The 17595-nt window shown below is 39.9% G+C and overlaps 1 protein-coding gene across 2 annotated transcripts in view; it reads right to left on the bottom strand.

Moving 5' to 3' along the window:
* Positions 1–17595, bottom strand: part of me1 (malic enzyme 1, NADP(+)-dependent, cytosolic) — a 78945-nt gene that overhangs the window by 14572 nt on the left and 46778 nt on the right. For both annotated transcript variants that reach the window (XM_019856315.1, XM_019856316.1), the window contains exons 4-6: positions 14053–14128; positions 11599–11760; positions 3887–3990 (exon numbers count right to left, since the gene is read on the bottom strand). In XM_019856315.1, the coding sequence (XP_019711874.1) occupies positions 3887–3990; positions 11599–11760; positions 14053–14128 (342 nt within the window). The remainder of the gene's footprint in view (positions 1–3886; positions 3991–11598; positions 11761–14052; positions 14129–17595) is intronic.

Here is a 17595-nt window from a genome sequence, read left to right as displayed (position 1 = left end):
GTTTGGGGACACTCGCGTAGATCTGCAGCTCGGTGAACAGGCAAGCCGGAAGACGGAGCTCCACGACGAAAAAGTAAAAAAAAAAGAGAGGGAAATTAAAATTATACCAGAAACACGACCGGACAAAAACGGCTTTCAGCATTAGCTTCCATGTCGATAGAAAAGGACTTGCTATTGGACCTGAAAACTGTACAACAGAGCCACTGAAGTGTTCCTGAGAAAACAAAGGAGGATCGACTTTATTTTCAAATAAGCAGACGCTGTGGAGAACTACATTGGTGAGTCAATGAATTTTATTTTACATTTCTTCTTGCCATTTTATTTCGTTAGTATTAAATTCATGGTAACGAAATAAAATGACAAAGATACAAAAATGTATCGAATAAATCTGCTCACCTGCAATTTATAATGGCGCATTGTAGTCACCTTCGTGCACGAAAGTTCGTTCAATCTCAGCTGCTCAACATTTTCAGTTATTTGCTGTTGTATCGCCGATTTTCAAAATGCAAATGATCTGTTTATTTTCAAAGAATAGTTTGTTTTGTTATTGTTTGGTTGGTGTCTTATATGAAACTGCGACATTGCGCAATTTATTGGACAGACTTGTTTAAGATCACATTTTATTTCGTATTTTTAAATCATCTTTTTATTTTTGACTATCTGTAAATTTAGTTTCCTGCTCTTAATTGTGAATGCATACTTGATGGTTTTAAATGCTCCTGAAATTAAGTGCTGCTTGACGAGCCTATACAGTATTGTGTTCATGTATGTGACGTCACTGAAGACGTAAGGTTGAAATGCACGGCCCACCACTGAGTGTCTACAATGGATTAGCGGTATGAGTCATTGACTCATATTTATTACCAACCAAAACACAGCACATTCGCTAGTATGTATGAGCGGCACAGTTATTGCTTACACAGACCACGAGGGAACAAAGAAAGGACTGCATTTGAACTAGAATATCTGGTGAGTGCAATCTACTTTAGTTCAAGTTTTTTATATTGATAAAGATTGACTGTAAACTGTTATATTGTAGTATAGAAGTTGGGGGTTGTTTGGAGGTGAGCTTAGATAAATGGAACTGTGTTTTTTGCTTTAGTAATCATGCCATTCGTCCTCAGACACACGAAATGCCTCTTGGATGTGAGACCTGACCTGATGAATATTTCGACAAGTGGTGATGGCTTGATCAGTCCCTGATAAGAGGGAAGAGTGATGACATAATGGTCAACAAATGCAGAATGGGAATCATGACATCCTGATTGTCAAGATGGTTGACTCGAGGCCAAAACCTCAGACACTATATCGTCATGTTTGTGAGCATCACTGATAGTGCAATTTGACTTTGTCCAGCCGGATTTTTTGGCTGCTATGAAAGAAGAAAAAAATCCCATAACTCAAATCGATTTGGCAGCCAGGCTGTTTTGTCTGTGTGTTCAGGTCTTTGTCAAGATTATGAGCATCTGTCAGTGAGCCTGGTGGGAAAGCCCTCACACTATCTATTACAAGGTGAATTCAGTTCGGCCAGAACCTCCTTAAAGATGTGACATACAGACACAACTCCTTTAATTGTGACAGTACCTGAGCAAAATATAAACGTTAATATCAAGGAAAAGGGCATATTGGATAATTTCTGCTTTCACATTATATTCATGTAACATTGACTCACAAACTTTAAAAAAAAAAGCTAAAAACTATGATGGATAGACCCTCCCACCCCCTTCAGGCCAGCCTGACAGCACTGGGCAGCTCGTTCAGCCATAGACTGATACACCCGCGCTGCAAAAAGAAGAGGTACCGCCACTCGTTCCTGCCGACTGCTGTCAGGCTATTGAATAGACGGACCTGAAAACCTGGACTCACCCCCACTCACCCATTTTTAGTATGCGTATATCTCTATTTTATCATTTATATTTATTTATATACTTTTTTTCTTCTACTTCTCCCTTTCATAACTTTGCTGCTGTAAATTGGGAATTTCTCCATTGTGAGACAAATAAAGGTTATCTTATCTTAAACAGAAACTTTGACATTCAAACAAACAAATCTGGCATTCAAAATTTCACAAAATACTGAAACCTGAGCCAAAATGTTCTGCTGTCGTAATATTGATGTTAGGCGCCATATTCAAGTGTAGAATCCATCCGTCCATCCATCCATCCAGCCAATTCCTACCTATATGGGGTCGGTCGGGTAGGGGGCAACAACTTAGCAGGGAAGTCCATACTGCTTTCTCCCCGGCCACTTCTTTCAACACTTATGGGGGGAACCCAAGGAGATATAGGACTAGCGCAACGTGATCTAACTATGTGCAAGGGTGCGTTTTTTTTTTATTTGTTTGTTTTGTTATTTTGCTAGACTTTGAACAGATAGAATTGGGCGTAACTGGGCATTTGTACTGTCGTGCGCCATTGTGGGATGGCCTTTTCCAGTCCAATCGTCCCATTTGCATTAAAATCAGGGCAGTCAGTGACAGAGCGTAGTACACCAGAGTATGCTGTGTTTGACATGGCGAGAACAGAACCAGACTCGCTGGAGCCTGCGTATGCTATTGGCAGTTAAACTGCAAGATCTCACCTTGGGGATAATGTCATCTACCGTGCATGCAACTGGAGACTGCCTTGTACCTGCGCAACGTGTGTGAAAAACAGTGACAGGGTGCTATAAAAATATTTTAAAGACAAAAACGATTATAATTCTCAAGTGTAGAATCCATCCGTCCATCCATCCATCCAGCCAATTCCTACCTATATGGGGTCGGTCGGGTAGGGGGCAACAACTTAGCAGGGAAGTCCATACTGCTTTCTCCCCAGCCACTTCTTTCAACACTTACGGGGGGAACCCAAGGAGATATAGGGCTAGCGCAAAGTGATCTAACTATGTGCAAGGGTGTGGTTTTTTATTGGTTTGTTTTGTTATTTTGCTAGACTTTGCACAGATAGAATTGGGCGTAACTGGGCATTTGTACTGTCGTGCGCCATTGTGGGATGGCCTTTTCCAGTCCAATCGTCCCATTTGCATTAAAATCAGGGCAGTCAGTGACAGAGCGTAGTACACCAGAGTATGCTGTGTTTGACATGGCGAGAACAGAACCAGACTCGCTGGAGCCTGCGTATGCTATTGGCAGTTAAACTGCAAGATCTCACCTTGGGGATAATGTCATCTACCGTGCATGCAACTGGAGACTGCCTTGTACCTGCGCAACGTGTGTGAAAAACAGTGACAGGGTGCTATAAAAATATTTTCAAGACGAAAATGATTATAATTTGTTCAAAGAATTGATTTCTATACTCACTCAGAGGGATTGTGCCTTACTGGTGTCATAATTGTGAATGACATCAATAAGGTCTGGTCATCATGAACAAAGTCGGTTAATACGCACGGTTTTGAAAAGCATTGGGCCCCAAATTCCACTCATAAAAGTCCAATCACACACGGCGATGCTTCTGGCGTAGCCTATTGCAATATACGTATACAGTAAATCTGTAACGGCACCCAAATACATCAAATGTACACAAAACTCTCATCAAGGACAACTCAGCGCTTTGACCCATTTTCATAGCTGTGAATGAAATCTATAGCTCTGGTGGTTTTAGTGGCTCTCTGATCATTTTTCAATAAGGTCTGGTCATCATGAACAAAGTCGGTTATTACGCACGGTTTTGAATAGCATTGGACCCCAAATTCCACTCATAAAAGTCCAATCATGCACTGGTAAATTGTTTTCCAGACAGCTGAATCCCACAAAATGGGTCTGTCTGCATCACATACTGCATGCATATATAGTAGGCTCCAAATGGCTTAAGAGAGCTGCATGTCTGAAAGTCACAGCGGCAGACTGTAAAGAGGAAGTGGGCAAATGACGAATTGAATCTGAACAGACCTGTCTGTCACAGCCTTCATAAATTCATCCAGCAGGTCATCATATGCCTGGCCTCGCACCCTCTTGTGCCTGAGCCCAATGTACAGTGGATCTTGCAATAGTGCCTGAAAAACACACAATGAAGAGGATTAAAAGAGAGATGAAACTACCGGGAGGTGTATTTTTAATGATCCATTCATTATTTAATTCATTATTTAATGGATTACTAAATACTAAAACAAATAAAATGTTTTGCAGTCCAACCATCCCACACAACATGCCCAATTTGTTCTTTGAGTTTGTGGTGAGGGCTGGTGCTGCTGTGAAGCATGATGTGAACAAGCACAAGCCTCACCCTCATCATTTGTTCAATTTAATGCTTTCTATACCAAAAAAAAGCAAAAAAGGACGTTTCGCTTCTCTCACAGAAGCTTCGTCAGCGGTAGACAACCCTGAAGTCTCCGTGAAGATTCCGGGAAGTTGCTCTGCGCTAAAAAGCTGAGCGTGGCCTGTTTGAGGACTGGGTGGGGATGGTTAGTCACGCCCCTATGGTGAAGAGGCCCATTGATTTCTAAATTCCCTATCGTTGGGTCTTGATTAGGCCTATTGTTTGGGCTAGGGCTGAATAGCTACTTTCATTTGGCCTGATCAGCATGTCTATGTCCCTTGGTGGTCAACAAGTTATTGTAAATAGGAGACAGGTTAAATCTGATATCTCCTTCACGGTTCAGAGAGGGTGAAAATTTTTTAACAAAAATCGCTTCCTTTACTCCCCTTTCAAACCATCTCTTTTCTGTTCCTAGGATTTTTACTTGTTCATCTTCAATTGTGTGGTTTGTTTCTTTTAAGTGTGCGTGTACTGCACTTTTGTTATCATTGTTTTTCCATTTGTGTTGATAAAGTCTTTTCTTGAGTGTTTGTTTGGTTTCTCCGATGTAATGTTCCTTGCACTCACTTTCTTGGCAACGGATGGAATGAATCAGATTGCATTTTTGGGTGTTGGGAGCCCGGTCTTTGGGGTGTACTAGTTTTTTTCTCAATGTGTTTATCGGTTTAAAATAAACGGGAATATCATGTTGTAGAAATATTCTTTGTATTTTCTCTGAGAGGCCGGCAATATAAGGTACACAGACACCCCTTCTCTTCTTTTCTCTCTGTTGGTTGGTTTCCTCTCTGTTTGTTTTAATTTTCCTAACTTTGCCAAAGGCCCATTTAGGGTAGCTACACCCTGACAATGCCTTCTCAATGTGTTTGACCTCACTCTCTCTTGACTTGGTGTTGGTGGAGATTTGGCTCGCTCTGTGTTCGCTCTGTGTTCAAGTGTTCTAATTACGCCTAGCTTGTGTTGACTGAGAGCCTCCACAAGCATGTGCTATTCATGACAACAAATGTCCGGTCAAAACACTGCAACATCAACATCTCAGGCCTTTGCAACTCAAACTCATCATTCTGTTGATTTCTTGAATTGTTTACATGCATTCTATTTCAATCCTAGCACATGCAGCACCATTTAAGGAGGTGCTTTACAAATATTAAAACCTGAATATGTAATTTGACACAAGATTAATCCATCTAGCCGTTTTCCGATCCGCTTATCCTCACAACAGCCGCGGGGGGTGCTGGAGCCTATCCCAGATGTCTTCGGGCAGTAGGTGGGGTACACCGTGAACTGGTTGCCAGCCAAGAGCAGGGCACACACAGACAAACAACCATCCATGCTCACACTCACACCTTGGGACAATTTAGTGTGTTCCATTAACCTATGGTGGTTGTTTTTGGAATGTGGGAGGAAACCGGAGTACCCGGAGAAAACCCACGCAGGCACGGGGAGAACATGCAAACTCCACACAGGGATGCTGGAGCCGGAACCGAACTCTGCACATCTGCACTGTGAGGTCGACGCGCTAACCAGTCGACCACCGGGCTGACGAAGATTAAATAAATTGTTCATTTGTGCAAAAACGGATTGCAAAGTGTAGATTAAGAGTGACCAATCTGAAGGACTGCTAACATTCCATTCATGGGCTGCTAGATGCCGCTATTGCTGTCCACAAAGCCAATTCTTATGAGTGCCTTCAGTAGTCCTAGCTGCGATAGCGCTTACCTCTCTCTCTCTTTCTCTCTCTCTCTCTCTCTCTCTCTCTCTCTCTCTCTCTCTCTCTCTCTCTACTTCAATTCAACCTCCCTCCAGAGAGAGAGAGAGAGAGAGGAGAGGGAGAGAGAGAGAGAGAGAGAGAGAGAGAGAGAGAGAGAGAGAGAGAGAGAGAGTAATAAATTGTTACCACCCTCCCAATACACACTCAAGGACAGATATAATCCCATAATAGCAATCATTTCAAACATCGGCATGCGATACTAGCCTGCAGCCTAAAAAGTGTCAGGGCCCAAATGAAACCAGCCTCCTCAGGAACTCTGCCACTCTCAAGACATATAGCTGGCCCATTTAGCCAATTAAATCTCATTTGGGCTGTCATCTCTTCAGAAAAAAATCTAAATTGAAAATTCAACCACAGCCCAGCAGACTGTATTTTAATCTCTTTCAGAAGTTTTGTAAAAGAGTAGCAAATTAATGTGAGTACACTTGACAGTTTAGCCCCATTCAGACATATTTCCAACCCATTCTTGTCGGATGTAATCAAAGTATGCATATCTAAGAACAAAATGTACAGCTATGAAATCTTTAAATTGCTTATTGGTAGAGTATGGATGGTAACGTTAAGTGAAGAAAAGAAAAATCACCATGAGGGAAGGATGGTGGATTGAGAGTTTAGGTTCTAGTTTTGAATCTCAGCTCAGGCCTTCCTGTGTTAGCACGAGGTCCCCGACCTTGTGTTGGTTTCCGTCCTCCGACGTTCCAATGTGTGTTAGTCATTTGATGAGCATGGAATGTGAGTAAAAATGGTTGTTCGTCTATATTTGATTCGCGCTTGACTGGTGATCGGTCCAGGATGTACCATGCCAAGGTCTTCTGGGATTGGACGAATGAATCACCATGAGTACTATTTGTGTGTTGACAAAGAAAAATGGTAAACTGTCAGTTGAGGAAAAAAAAAAAAACATAAGCTTAGCTTTCCTTTCTGATGCTGCTTTACAAATACAACACAAGTGATCAAAACATAACATGACAGTACAATTCCAGCCAAAAGTAATGGAAGTAAGGGTAATGTCCTATTTTTTTTAGGATTGCAGCACATTTAAAGAAGCTGGAACTAAAGTAGAAAGGTAAAGTATTGTTAATCGGGAGAGGGATAAAGTGAAACATTTTGGTCTGGCCAAGACAACCACCAGATTTAAAACCATCTGATAATACATATTATTTGCAAAAGAGTGAGGCATCGCTTCAGTACAAAAAAGGAAATGGTGGGTTTTACATATCTAAACTTGAAAATGGGTCAATTTGGACCCAAACACAATACCAGGGTTAATCCGAGAATTACAGTTTCCACTCGTACGGTTGTGGCAACAAACATTTCTGTTATAAACATTATTTGCATGTGCATCATTTTCCTGTATATTTTGGAAATGTTAGTTCCTGAAACACATTAGAAATTTGGGAGATTGGAGCTGACCTGCAGCAGCAAAGTCATCTGAAGTCTGTCTTTTGGTAGAATGCACAACAACTTCTGACAGGCCCGGTTTATCTGGCATCAGGCACAGAACCCTACCTAAGGTTGCCACGCCTTTGGCCGACACGACATGGATACAGTACATAGAGAGATGTGTAAATATAGACTTGCATGCTAACTATTTTCGTCTGAGTCTGTTCAAAGCTAAAGACACAAGCTAGACTGCCCACAATTTGGGTAAGGGACTGTTGGTGGGCGCTCTGTTTGCTGGCTGGCCGGTACTTGCATGTACCGTCACAAGAGAGATGTGCTTTACCAGCTGGCAATCATCAGCGGCGATGCAAAGTCTTGAAAGGGGGTTGCCTGGGAGTAGGTGGTTGACGTTTTTTGTGAAGCAAGGCGTGCCTGGTTAAACTGGATTATGTGACTTCTCTCAGTATTTAGGCAGTGAACTGACCCGTGGTATAAAACACATGTAGAACTTAGATTATTTTTAATCTTATCCAATTTTGAACAACATACTGTCAGGATCCTTCTCATGCTTGTAAACTTACTAATTAGCTCAACAGTTGATTAGCTTTGCCTTGATATTATTTGTAAAAGATAGAAAACAGTAAATCTGACTGAAGGTGTTTACTACCGACTATTGGTGCTTGATCGTAAAACGTCTGTTTTTATTGCACACTAAATGCTTCTGCTTCACAAAATCACTAGTTCCAATAAAGTTGGAATGTTGTTTAAAACAGAATAAAAACAGAATACAATAAAGTGCAAATACTTTTCCAATTTTTATTCAATTGAATACACCACAAAGACATAATATTTTTTGTTCAAATTGAGAAACCTTATTTTCTTTTGTTTTTCAAATATTCACTCATTTTGAATTTGATGCCTGCAACATGTTCCAAAAAGCCGGAACATGAATCACATTTCCTTTTAACAATATTCGGTCAGTGTTTTAGAATTGAGAACACTAATTGTTGAAGCTTTTTGGGTGGAATTCGTTCTTTTTCTTGCTTGATGTACAACTTATGTGCTAAACAATCCGGGGTCTCTGTTGTCGTGTTTTAGGCTTCATAATGCGGCACACATTTTCAATGGGAGACGGGTCTGGACTGTAGGCAGGCAAGTCTAGTACCTGCACTCTTTTACTACAAAGCCACGCTGTTGAAACAAATGCGGAATGTGGTTTGACATTTTCTTACCGAAATAAGCAGGGACATCCCTGAAAATTACATTGTTTGAATGGAAGCCTATGTTGCTCCAAAACCTGAATGTATCTTTCAGAATTAATGGTACCCTCACAGATGTTACATATGCCATGTGCACTATAGATGCCCCCATACCATCTCAAATGCTAGTTTTTTGAACTTTGCGCTTATAAGACTCCAGATGATCCTTTTTCTCTTTGGCCTGGAGGACACGACGTTCATAACGTTCCAAAAACTGTTTGAAAGGTGGGCATGTAAGATCACAGCACACTTTTCCACTTAACGTCAGATGAGCTCAGGCCTAGAGAAGCCGGCGGCGTTTCTGGGTGTTGTTGACATAAGGCTTTCACGTTGCATGGTACAGTTTTTAACTTGCATCTCTAGATGTAGCAACAAACTCTGTAAACTGACAATGGTTTTCGGAAGTGTTCCTGAGCCCACGTGGCAATATCATTTTGACCCCAGATTGACCTTTCAAGCGGCCAACCTCCCATTATTAATCACCTTTTGGTTGACGGGGATGCTGGGATATGCCACCTATACATATTCATCCATCATTGGTGGCAATTTTGTTTATGCCACCTATACATATTCATCCATCATTGGTGGCAGATATTTGTAACACATCTCCGGTTTGGCAGTGCAGAGCACTGACCAGCGAACTAAAATTCAGGCTGTTGACTAGGCTCAACAGCGATCCCTACAAATTCTTTGAATTGTTTGATGATATTAAGGACCATCGTTGATGAAATCCCTAAATTCATTGCAATTGTACGCTGAGAAATGTTATTGCTCACGCAGTTGTTCACGAGATGGTAAACCTCACCCCATCCTTGCATGTGAACAACTGAGCCTTTCGTAGATGCTCCTTTTATAGCAGGGATGTAAAAACTCGGTCCTCAAGTGCCGCTGCCCTACATGTTTTAGTTTTGTCCCTCCTGCAATACATGTGATTCAAATGATCAGGATCATTTTCAGGCTTCTTCACAGCTTGCTGATGAGCTGATCATTTGAATCGTGTGCTCTGTTGCAAGACGGAAAACAGCCAGGACAGTGGCCCTCAAGGACCGGAGGTGGACATGCCTGTTTTGAAGTGAATCATGACACTCACCTGTTTCCAATTAACCTGCTCACCGGGTAAAATGTTCAAAACTAGTTTTATTTATTTATTTATTTATTTATTTATTTATTTATGTATGTCCCTCAACTTTCCCAGTCTTTTGTTGCCCCGTCCCAGCTTTATTTGGAATTTGTTGCAGGCATTAAATTCAACATGATAGTGTATTTGCAAAAAAAAAAAACAAAAACAATGTTCATCAGTTTGAAAATAAAATATCTTATCTCTGTAGTATATTCAATTGTACTTACAGTAGGTTTACACTCCTTACCAAACTTCATTGTACACAGCAGATTTTGTGGAGTACATTTTACTCCAAAAAGACGAGATTTGATCCCAGTCTCAGAGTAAAATATTCAGTGAAAGATTATAAAATTTGGAGTGATATTTTCTTGAAAAAAGCTAGTAGTTTTTTCACTCTAAAATTTTAAGTAACTTTTACAATGAGAGTTTTCGAGTAAATTTTACTCACATAAGTATTAGTTAAAAAAAAATGTTGAGGAACAAACCCACAACCTTCACGTTGGGAGACGGCCACACAACCACCTGAGCCATGCCGCGCCTACTGAGAGTTTGCTGGTCTCTTTAAGACCAAAAATTCTTTAGGGGTTTTGGAGGTACGAGTATTCCGTCTGTCAGCAGCAATTTATTATCTCGCTGTAGAAGTGGCATGACCCAGGTGGTTTTGTAGCTGTCTCTTAACCTGAAGGTTGTGTGTTTGTTCCTCACCCCTTGAGTAACTTTTTTTTTTACGATGCAAGTAAAATTTATTCAGAACATCTCCTTGTGAAATTTACTTTGAATTTCTGAGTGATAAAACCTTTTTTTTTCAAGTAAATACCACTCCAATCTTTTTTCAGTGTAACATTTATTTTTACTTTCAAATTTCATTCTGTTTAGACTGGGACCAAATATAGTCTTACAAGTGTAAAACGTACGCTACGAAATTTACTGTGTATTATGATGCCAGACTGTAGCAATTGTTTCACTCTTCTATAGAACCAATTTGACTAGAGCAGGGGTTGGCAACCCGCGGCTCCAGAGCCTCATGCAACTCTTTAGCGCTGCCCTAGTGGCTCCCCGAAGCTTTTTCAAAAATGTTTGAAAATAGAAAAAGATGGGGGAGGCAAATCTATTTTTTGTTTTATATGGTTTATGTAGGAGGAAAAACATGACACAAACATTCTTAACGTTATCTAATGCTGTAAAAATGTGTAGAATAACATCTAAATTTCAACATTTTTGTCAACGAAGATTTGTGTCATAGCCTGCGACACACGTTTCTCTTCGCAGGGCGGAATGCCAGGCAGGTGGCTGTTGCAAAAAAACAAAAACAAAAAAACCTTTCATGTACAATTCACCGAGGGTACTGGCAAAGAATGGGAATCTGGAGGGCCGATAGAAGCATTTTAAAACGGTACACGTGAGCTACGTAGTTAACACGCTGCAAAAGTGTGTCGAATGCCTCCGCGTCTGGTCTCGACAAACGCCATGTGTGTGTAAGTGCGTGCGTATGCGCGCATGTGCAGTAATGGGTTGATCGCGGGAGGTTGGTTGATCGAAAAGTAGATCTTCGGTCAAAAAAGGTTGGGCACCCTTGCTCTACAGGATGCAGTGCAGGGAAAAATATAGTATTTGTAGCCAACTTAGTCATTTTGATAGTAGGCTAGTATAGATACATACAGCATGTGTTGCCTTCATTGCAAGGCTTTCGAAGGCTTTTGGTTTTTTGCTGCTCCAGGCATATTTGTTTTTTGTTTTTTTTGTCCAATATGGCTCCTTCAACATTTTGGGTTGCCGACCCTTGGCCAAGAGGTAGATTCAGTCTTTTGTCCTTACCTCATTGTCTGTACCCACGTCAAGCAGGACAGGCAGGCACTGCTGTGGGGGAACGCCCCCACAGGCTGTGTAGAGGGCCAGCTTGCCCACTGGAATTCCCATCCCATTGCAGCCAAGGTCTCCCAGGCCCAAGATCCTCTCACCGTCAGTCACACACACAGCCTGTCAACAATCAACATAATACGAGTGACATTGACATTATATTGAGATATGGATATCCACAGTTTCTATCCAAGTTCCTATCTAATCAATCACAATTTTATTGCAACAATAGATTAATTTAATAACTACATTTGAAACATGTGTAGTGTTCAGGAGGTATCTTTTATGTGTCCATCCGAGTTATTTCACTTGTTAGTGTGAGATGCCTTTGTATGATTTAACTTCGAGTGGAACTTCTTGCTTTGGTATTTCAAAATAAAACATCTCATCTGTCCAATAGCCATGAAGTAGCCTAATTCAAAGCAGCAGCATTAATTGGTAATAATACCATATAGTATATACATATAATAATCATTTATATGTTGTATGTCTTGTTGATTATTGTTCTACAATACTGAATTCTGTCAATGAGTTAATGTACATGGTTTTCATTTTGTAACTTGCTTTTACTCTACAGGATATCACTATTTGGTTGCCCAATATAAAACAATTTGGTATTCAGAAGCGTGGCGTGTGATGTATGGTGCTGGCCGCTGAAGAAAGTACAATGATGCCCAAAGGGAAAGTGTAATTTTTCTTGTTCCAAGTTGCCCAAAAAATATGGTCTGGAGCTTAAACTCAAATGGACATGTGCTTACCCCCAGAAGCATGGCAGAGGGTCTTAATTTCGTACCAAGGGCATGTCTAGCGCAAAGTGAAGTCTAACTGTGTGCATGGGTGGTGTTTTCTTTTAGAAAAAGGCATTTGTGGGCATTGTGGGCGTGAGCACAGCCAACTTGCTTGCACGCCAATGGAAGTGGCTCCTCTCATTTTGATGAGCAAAAAAATAGTGTTTGATAAAAGTACAGTAGGGCTTAAAACGTTTGGATAAAAGTAGTTTATAGGTGTGTTTTATTACAGGTGCCATGTGTATTAAGAATTCCTGTTTTTTGTATGGTATTTTTAGAAACTCTTTATGATAATGAAAAGAGACTTTTGAAATCAATAAGGCATCGACAAGAATACAACACCCACTGCCTTGTTTTTAGAAGCAGTTATAGATGAAAGAAGAAAAAAAATCACAGTCTCCTTTCACCAGTAAGGTTGTACGGATAATCTTTATTATTTTAGAAACATTGTGTGTGAATATCAAGTGATCTGGATGAATAGTTATTGTATTATTGATTAATCATTTATACTACTTGTGAATACTTCAAGTAGAATACTGTCAAGTAGAATACTGTCGCTTGAGCTGCTGGAGCAGAAGCATTGGTATCTGAGTGGTCATTTATACATCCTTCATTCAGGCCGCAATACATACGTAATTCATAACTGCCCTGAGGCCTGATGACAAAAAAAAAAGGTACATAACAATCATTCCTTTTAGGGTTTTTGAAGGGCAAACTAGAGGACGATAGCGTTATGCGTTTAGAGAGACCTGGAGGGACGACAAAGTCAGACACATACACAAAGTAAGACAACACTCATTTTACTGGCTCTCTGCACTTCACATGAACGTGACAACTGAATCACTGTTCTGAAGAAAAAAACCCCAACTCTATTTAATGGTCTAACATGGCTCATTCTTGTCCCCCCTCGACTGAAATCTTACAGGTGGGTTCCGTATGAGTGGTGGAACATGGGTGGTGAAGCAAATACCCTTTTGTTGACAGCTCTGAACAGGTGGCTCAGGTTATTGCTATATTTTACATACCAGGAATAGCCGCTGATTTCATCATTGTGCCTCAAACAAGATTATGAGTGACGTGCAAATCCGTCACTAAAAACTGATTGATGCACACAGGTAAAAAGTCAAACGTTTGCAGTACCGTATATTAGCCAGCAGCATATCGACTATGCTGATGTTGAAATATTGCATGTTGCTTTTAACAATGCACTAGACAAGAATTGCGTAGCGTTTTAGTTGAATGACAAGTAAATATGGCCAAGGTAATTGTGGCATTCTCTGGTTTACTGTTCGTAAAAGTAAAAGCCTAATTATTTAGATTTTGTGGGGGGGAAAAAAGAGACCAATAATTAAATTACCGTAATTCATCTTTCAATGATCTTTTTTTAAGGTTCTTCAATAAGTACATTTATTGGTGTACTGTAGACATTCAACGTATATACTGTTTATGCTGTTTCATTTTTTTAATCTTCATGCTATTCAATCAGAGAGAACGAAGAAAGCTTAGGTGAACCCTCAAAATATATTTGTTCAATTTGTTCAATCAGTTTGGTGTGCGGAACAATTGAAATCAAAGATGAGCAAATCACCTCACAATAAATGGCAGAGTTTTAATGATACATTACCCTAATGTCTTTCTCCGGCCAGTTCCGTAGTAGTGATGCAATGTGGCCACGGTCATGGACGGTGATGAATAGACCCCTGGAATGTAGAACGAATAAGGTATCAAAATGATTGTTTGAGATATTTGATTGGATTTTTCACTGGCATAACAAAATCCTGCTGCCCCCTTTAGTTGCAACCATTCTAACAAGCAAGTGTCCATGAACATAATTTTGGGATCAACAATAAAACAACCACAAAGTAGTTTGAACGTGCTTATTAATGATTTGGAAAAAAAAAAACAACTTAGTTTATAGGTTAAGATGTTATTGCCTTTGTGCCTTGACCCTCCCTAAACAGGATTATATGAAATACTGAAGGCATTTTAGTGATGGACTTTACTGTTGAGCCTGGACCCATTTGAAGGAGATTTTGGACCCCTCCGGCAACCACAATATTCATTCATTCATTCATTCATTCATTCATTCATTCATTCATTTATATCACCCCCGTCCCTCCATACACCCCATCCTATCCTACCAGCTGGCATCAATGTCCTCGGCTGCGAGACAATCCCAGGATAAAGAGATCATCTCTGCGTGTGGGGTCCAGCTATATTGTGTTTTCTTCCCAAGAAACCCATCTATCTGTTCATGGTATGGGACATCTCAGCCATATGGCAGCAATTGTAAAAATGTCACTATTTGTAATATTCTTTTATGGTCAATGCCAGACAAAGTACACAGTAGGAAATGTCAAATCCAACAAGTGAAAAAAATTGTCATTGGATTTTAAGAGGAAAATAACGTGACTATAGTGTATGTGTCCCATAAAATGATTTGACAGCTTCAGGGTGAGGAAATATAAACTGTCAGCTACTATTAAATCAATGAAAAGGCAAATCACAGCACGCTACCCTAATTTTGTTTCGTTTAAACTGCCTTGGTATATAGTATATACTGCATATACATATTGCACATTGGTACCTTTGATTATAGAAAGTTCGGAATGGCATCAGTTCAATAAGCATATCCAATATCCCAACATTCATTTCACCCGGAGTTGTATCAATTTGTCACAACCACTACATTTCATCAGTGATGTTATATCTGAAAACCTGGACAGAGTCTTTATTCTTTGCACACAAAACAATATCATTTGGGTTACATTCTGGACTCTAGACAATTTTACAGAAATTACACTTCCTGCTGCCTAAATAACTCTTGCACAATTCAAAATCCAATCCAATGAATCTTGGAATCATCATCCTGGAAACTGCCCATGCCATCAGGGAAGAAATTAAGTGCTTGCTGTTTTGTTATGTTTCTTGTAAATTCATACAGGCTTGCAGTTTGCAGTTAAAAAAAAAAATCACACATTTAGGAACAATTATATGTTTGGCTTTTTGTAATTTAAAAGATAGATGGAAATACTGCATAAATCCCGCATTATATCCATCTATCCATCCATCTATTTCCGATCCGCTTTATCCTCACAAGGGTCGCGGGGCGTGCTGGAGCTATCCTAGCTGTCTTCGGGCAGTAGGCGGGGTACACCCTGAACCGGTTGCCAGCCAATCGCAGGGCACACAGAGACGAACAACCATCCGGCTCTCACACCTAAGGACAATTTAGAGTGTTCAATAGCCTGCAATGCATGTTTTCAAGAGACCAATAATTAAATTACCGTAATTCATCTTTCAATGATCCTTTTTTAGTCTTCTTCAATAAGTACATTTATTGGTGTACTGTAGACATTCAACGTATATACTGTTTATGCTGTTTCATTTTTTTAATCTTCATGCTATTCAATCAGAGAGAACGAAGAAAGCTTAGGTGAACCCTCAAAATATATTTGTTCAATTTGTTCAAACCTCTGCACTGTGAGGCCGACGTGCTAAGCAGTCGCCTGCCACCCTCCCGAATTATAATAATTCATATTTACATACAATGAAATCTGATTTATTCACACTGAAAACTGAATAACACATTTTAGTTGAAGTTTGTGTCACGCAAATCCGAGGCAAAACTTATTTGTTTATTTCTCAAGTGTCTTGTTTTAAATTACAGGGTTGTGTCTTAACATAATGAGAGTTTTGGTTCACTTCAGTTCAAAAGACACAGACCCCTGGAATGTAGAACGAATAAGGTATCAAAATGATTGTTTGAGATATTTGATTGGATTTTTCACTGGCATAACAAAATCCTGCTGCCCCCTTTAGTTGCAACCATTCTAATCCTGCTGCCCCCTTTAGTTGCAACCATTCTAACAAGCAAGTGTCCATGAACATAATTTTGGGATCAACAATAAAACAACCACAAAGTAGTTTGAACGTGCTTATTAATGATTTGGAAAAAAAAAAACAACTTAGTTTATAGGTTAAGATGTTATTGCCTTTGTGCCTTGACCCTCCCTAAACAGGATTATATGAAATACTGAAGGCATTTTAGTGATGGACTTTACTGTTGAGCCTGGACCCATTTGAAGGAGATTTTGGACCCCTCCGGCAACCACAATATTCATTCATTCATTCATTCATTCATTCATTCATTCATTCATTTATATCACCCCCGTCCCTCCATACACCCCATCCTATCCTACCAGCTGGCATCAATGTCCTCTGCTGCGAGACAATCCCAGGATAAAGAGATCATCTCTGCGTGTGGGGTCCAGCTATATTGTGTTTTCTTCCCAAGAAACCCATCTATCTGTTCATGGTATGGGACATCTCAGCCATATGGCAGCAATTGTAAAAATGTCACTATTTGTAATATTCTTTTATGGTCAATGCCAGACAAAGTACACAGTAGGAAATGTCAAATCCAACAAGTGAAAAAAATTGTCATTGGATTTTAAGAGGAAAATAACGTGACTATAGTGTATGTGTCCCATAAAATGATTTGACAGCTTCAGGGTGAGGAAATATAAACTGTCAGCTACTATTAAATCAATGAAAAGGCAAATCACAGCACGCTACCCTAATTTTGTTTCGTTTAAACTGCCTTGGTATATAGTATATACTGCATATACATATTGCACATTGGTACCTTTGATTATAGAAAGTTCGGAATGGCATCAGTTCAATAAGCATATCCAATATCCCAACATTCATTTCACCCGGAGTTGTATCAATTTGTCACAACCACTACATTTCATCAGTGATGTTATATCTGAAAACCTGGACAGAGTCTTTATTCTTTGCACACAAAACAATATCATTTGGGTTACATTCTGGACTCTAGACAATTTTACAGAAATTACACTTCCTGCTGCCTAAATAACTCTTGCACAATTCAAAATCCAATCCAATGAATCTTGGAATCATCATCCTGGAAACTGCCCATGCCATCAGGGAAGAAATGAAGTGCTTGCTGTTTTGTTATGTTTCTTGTAAATTCATACAGGCTTGCAGTTTGCAGTTAAAAAAAAAAATCACACATTTAGGGACAATTGAATGTTTGGCTTTTTGTGATTTAAAAGATAGATGGAAATACTGCATGAATCCCGCATTATATCCATCTATCCATCCATCTATTTTCCGATCCGCTTTATCCTCACAAGGGTCG

The sequence above is a fragment of the Hippocampus comes genome, unplaced genomic scaffold (assembly GCF_001891065.2).
Source record: "Hippocampus comes isolate QL1 unplaced genomic scaffold, H_comes_QL1_v1.1 scaffold327, whole genome shotgun sequence".
NCBI lineage: Eukaryota > Metazoa > Chordata > Actinopteri > Syngnathiformes > Syngnathidae > Hippocampus > Hippocampus comes.
The sequence above is the reverse complement of the archived record's forward strand: the minus strand, read 5'-3'. Positions and strand labels throughout refer to the sequence as shown.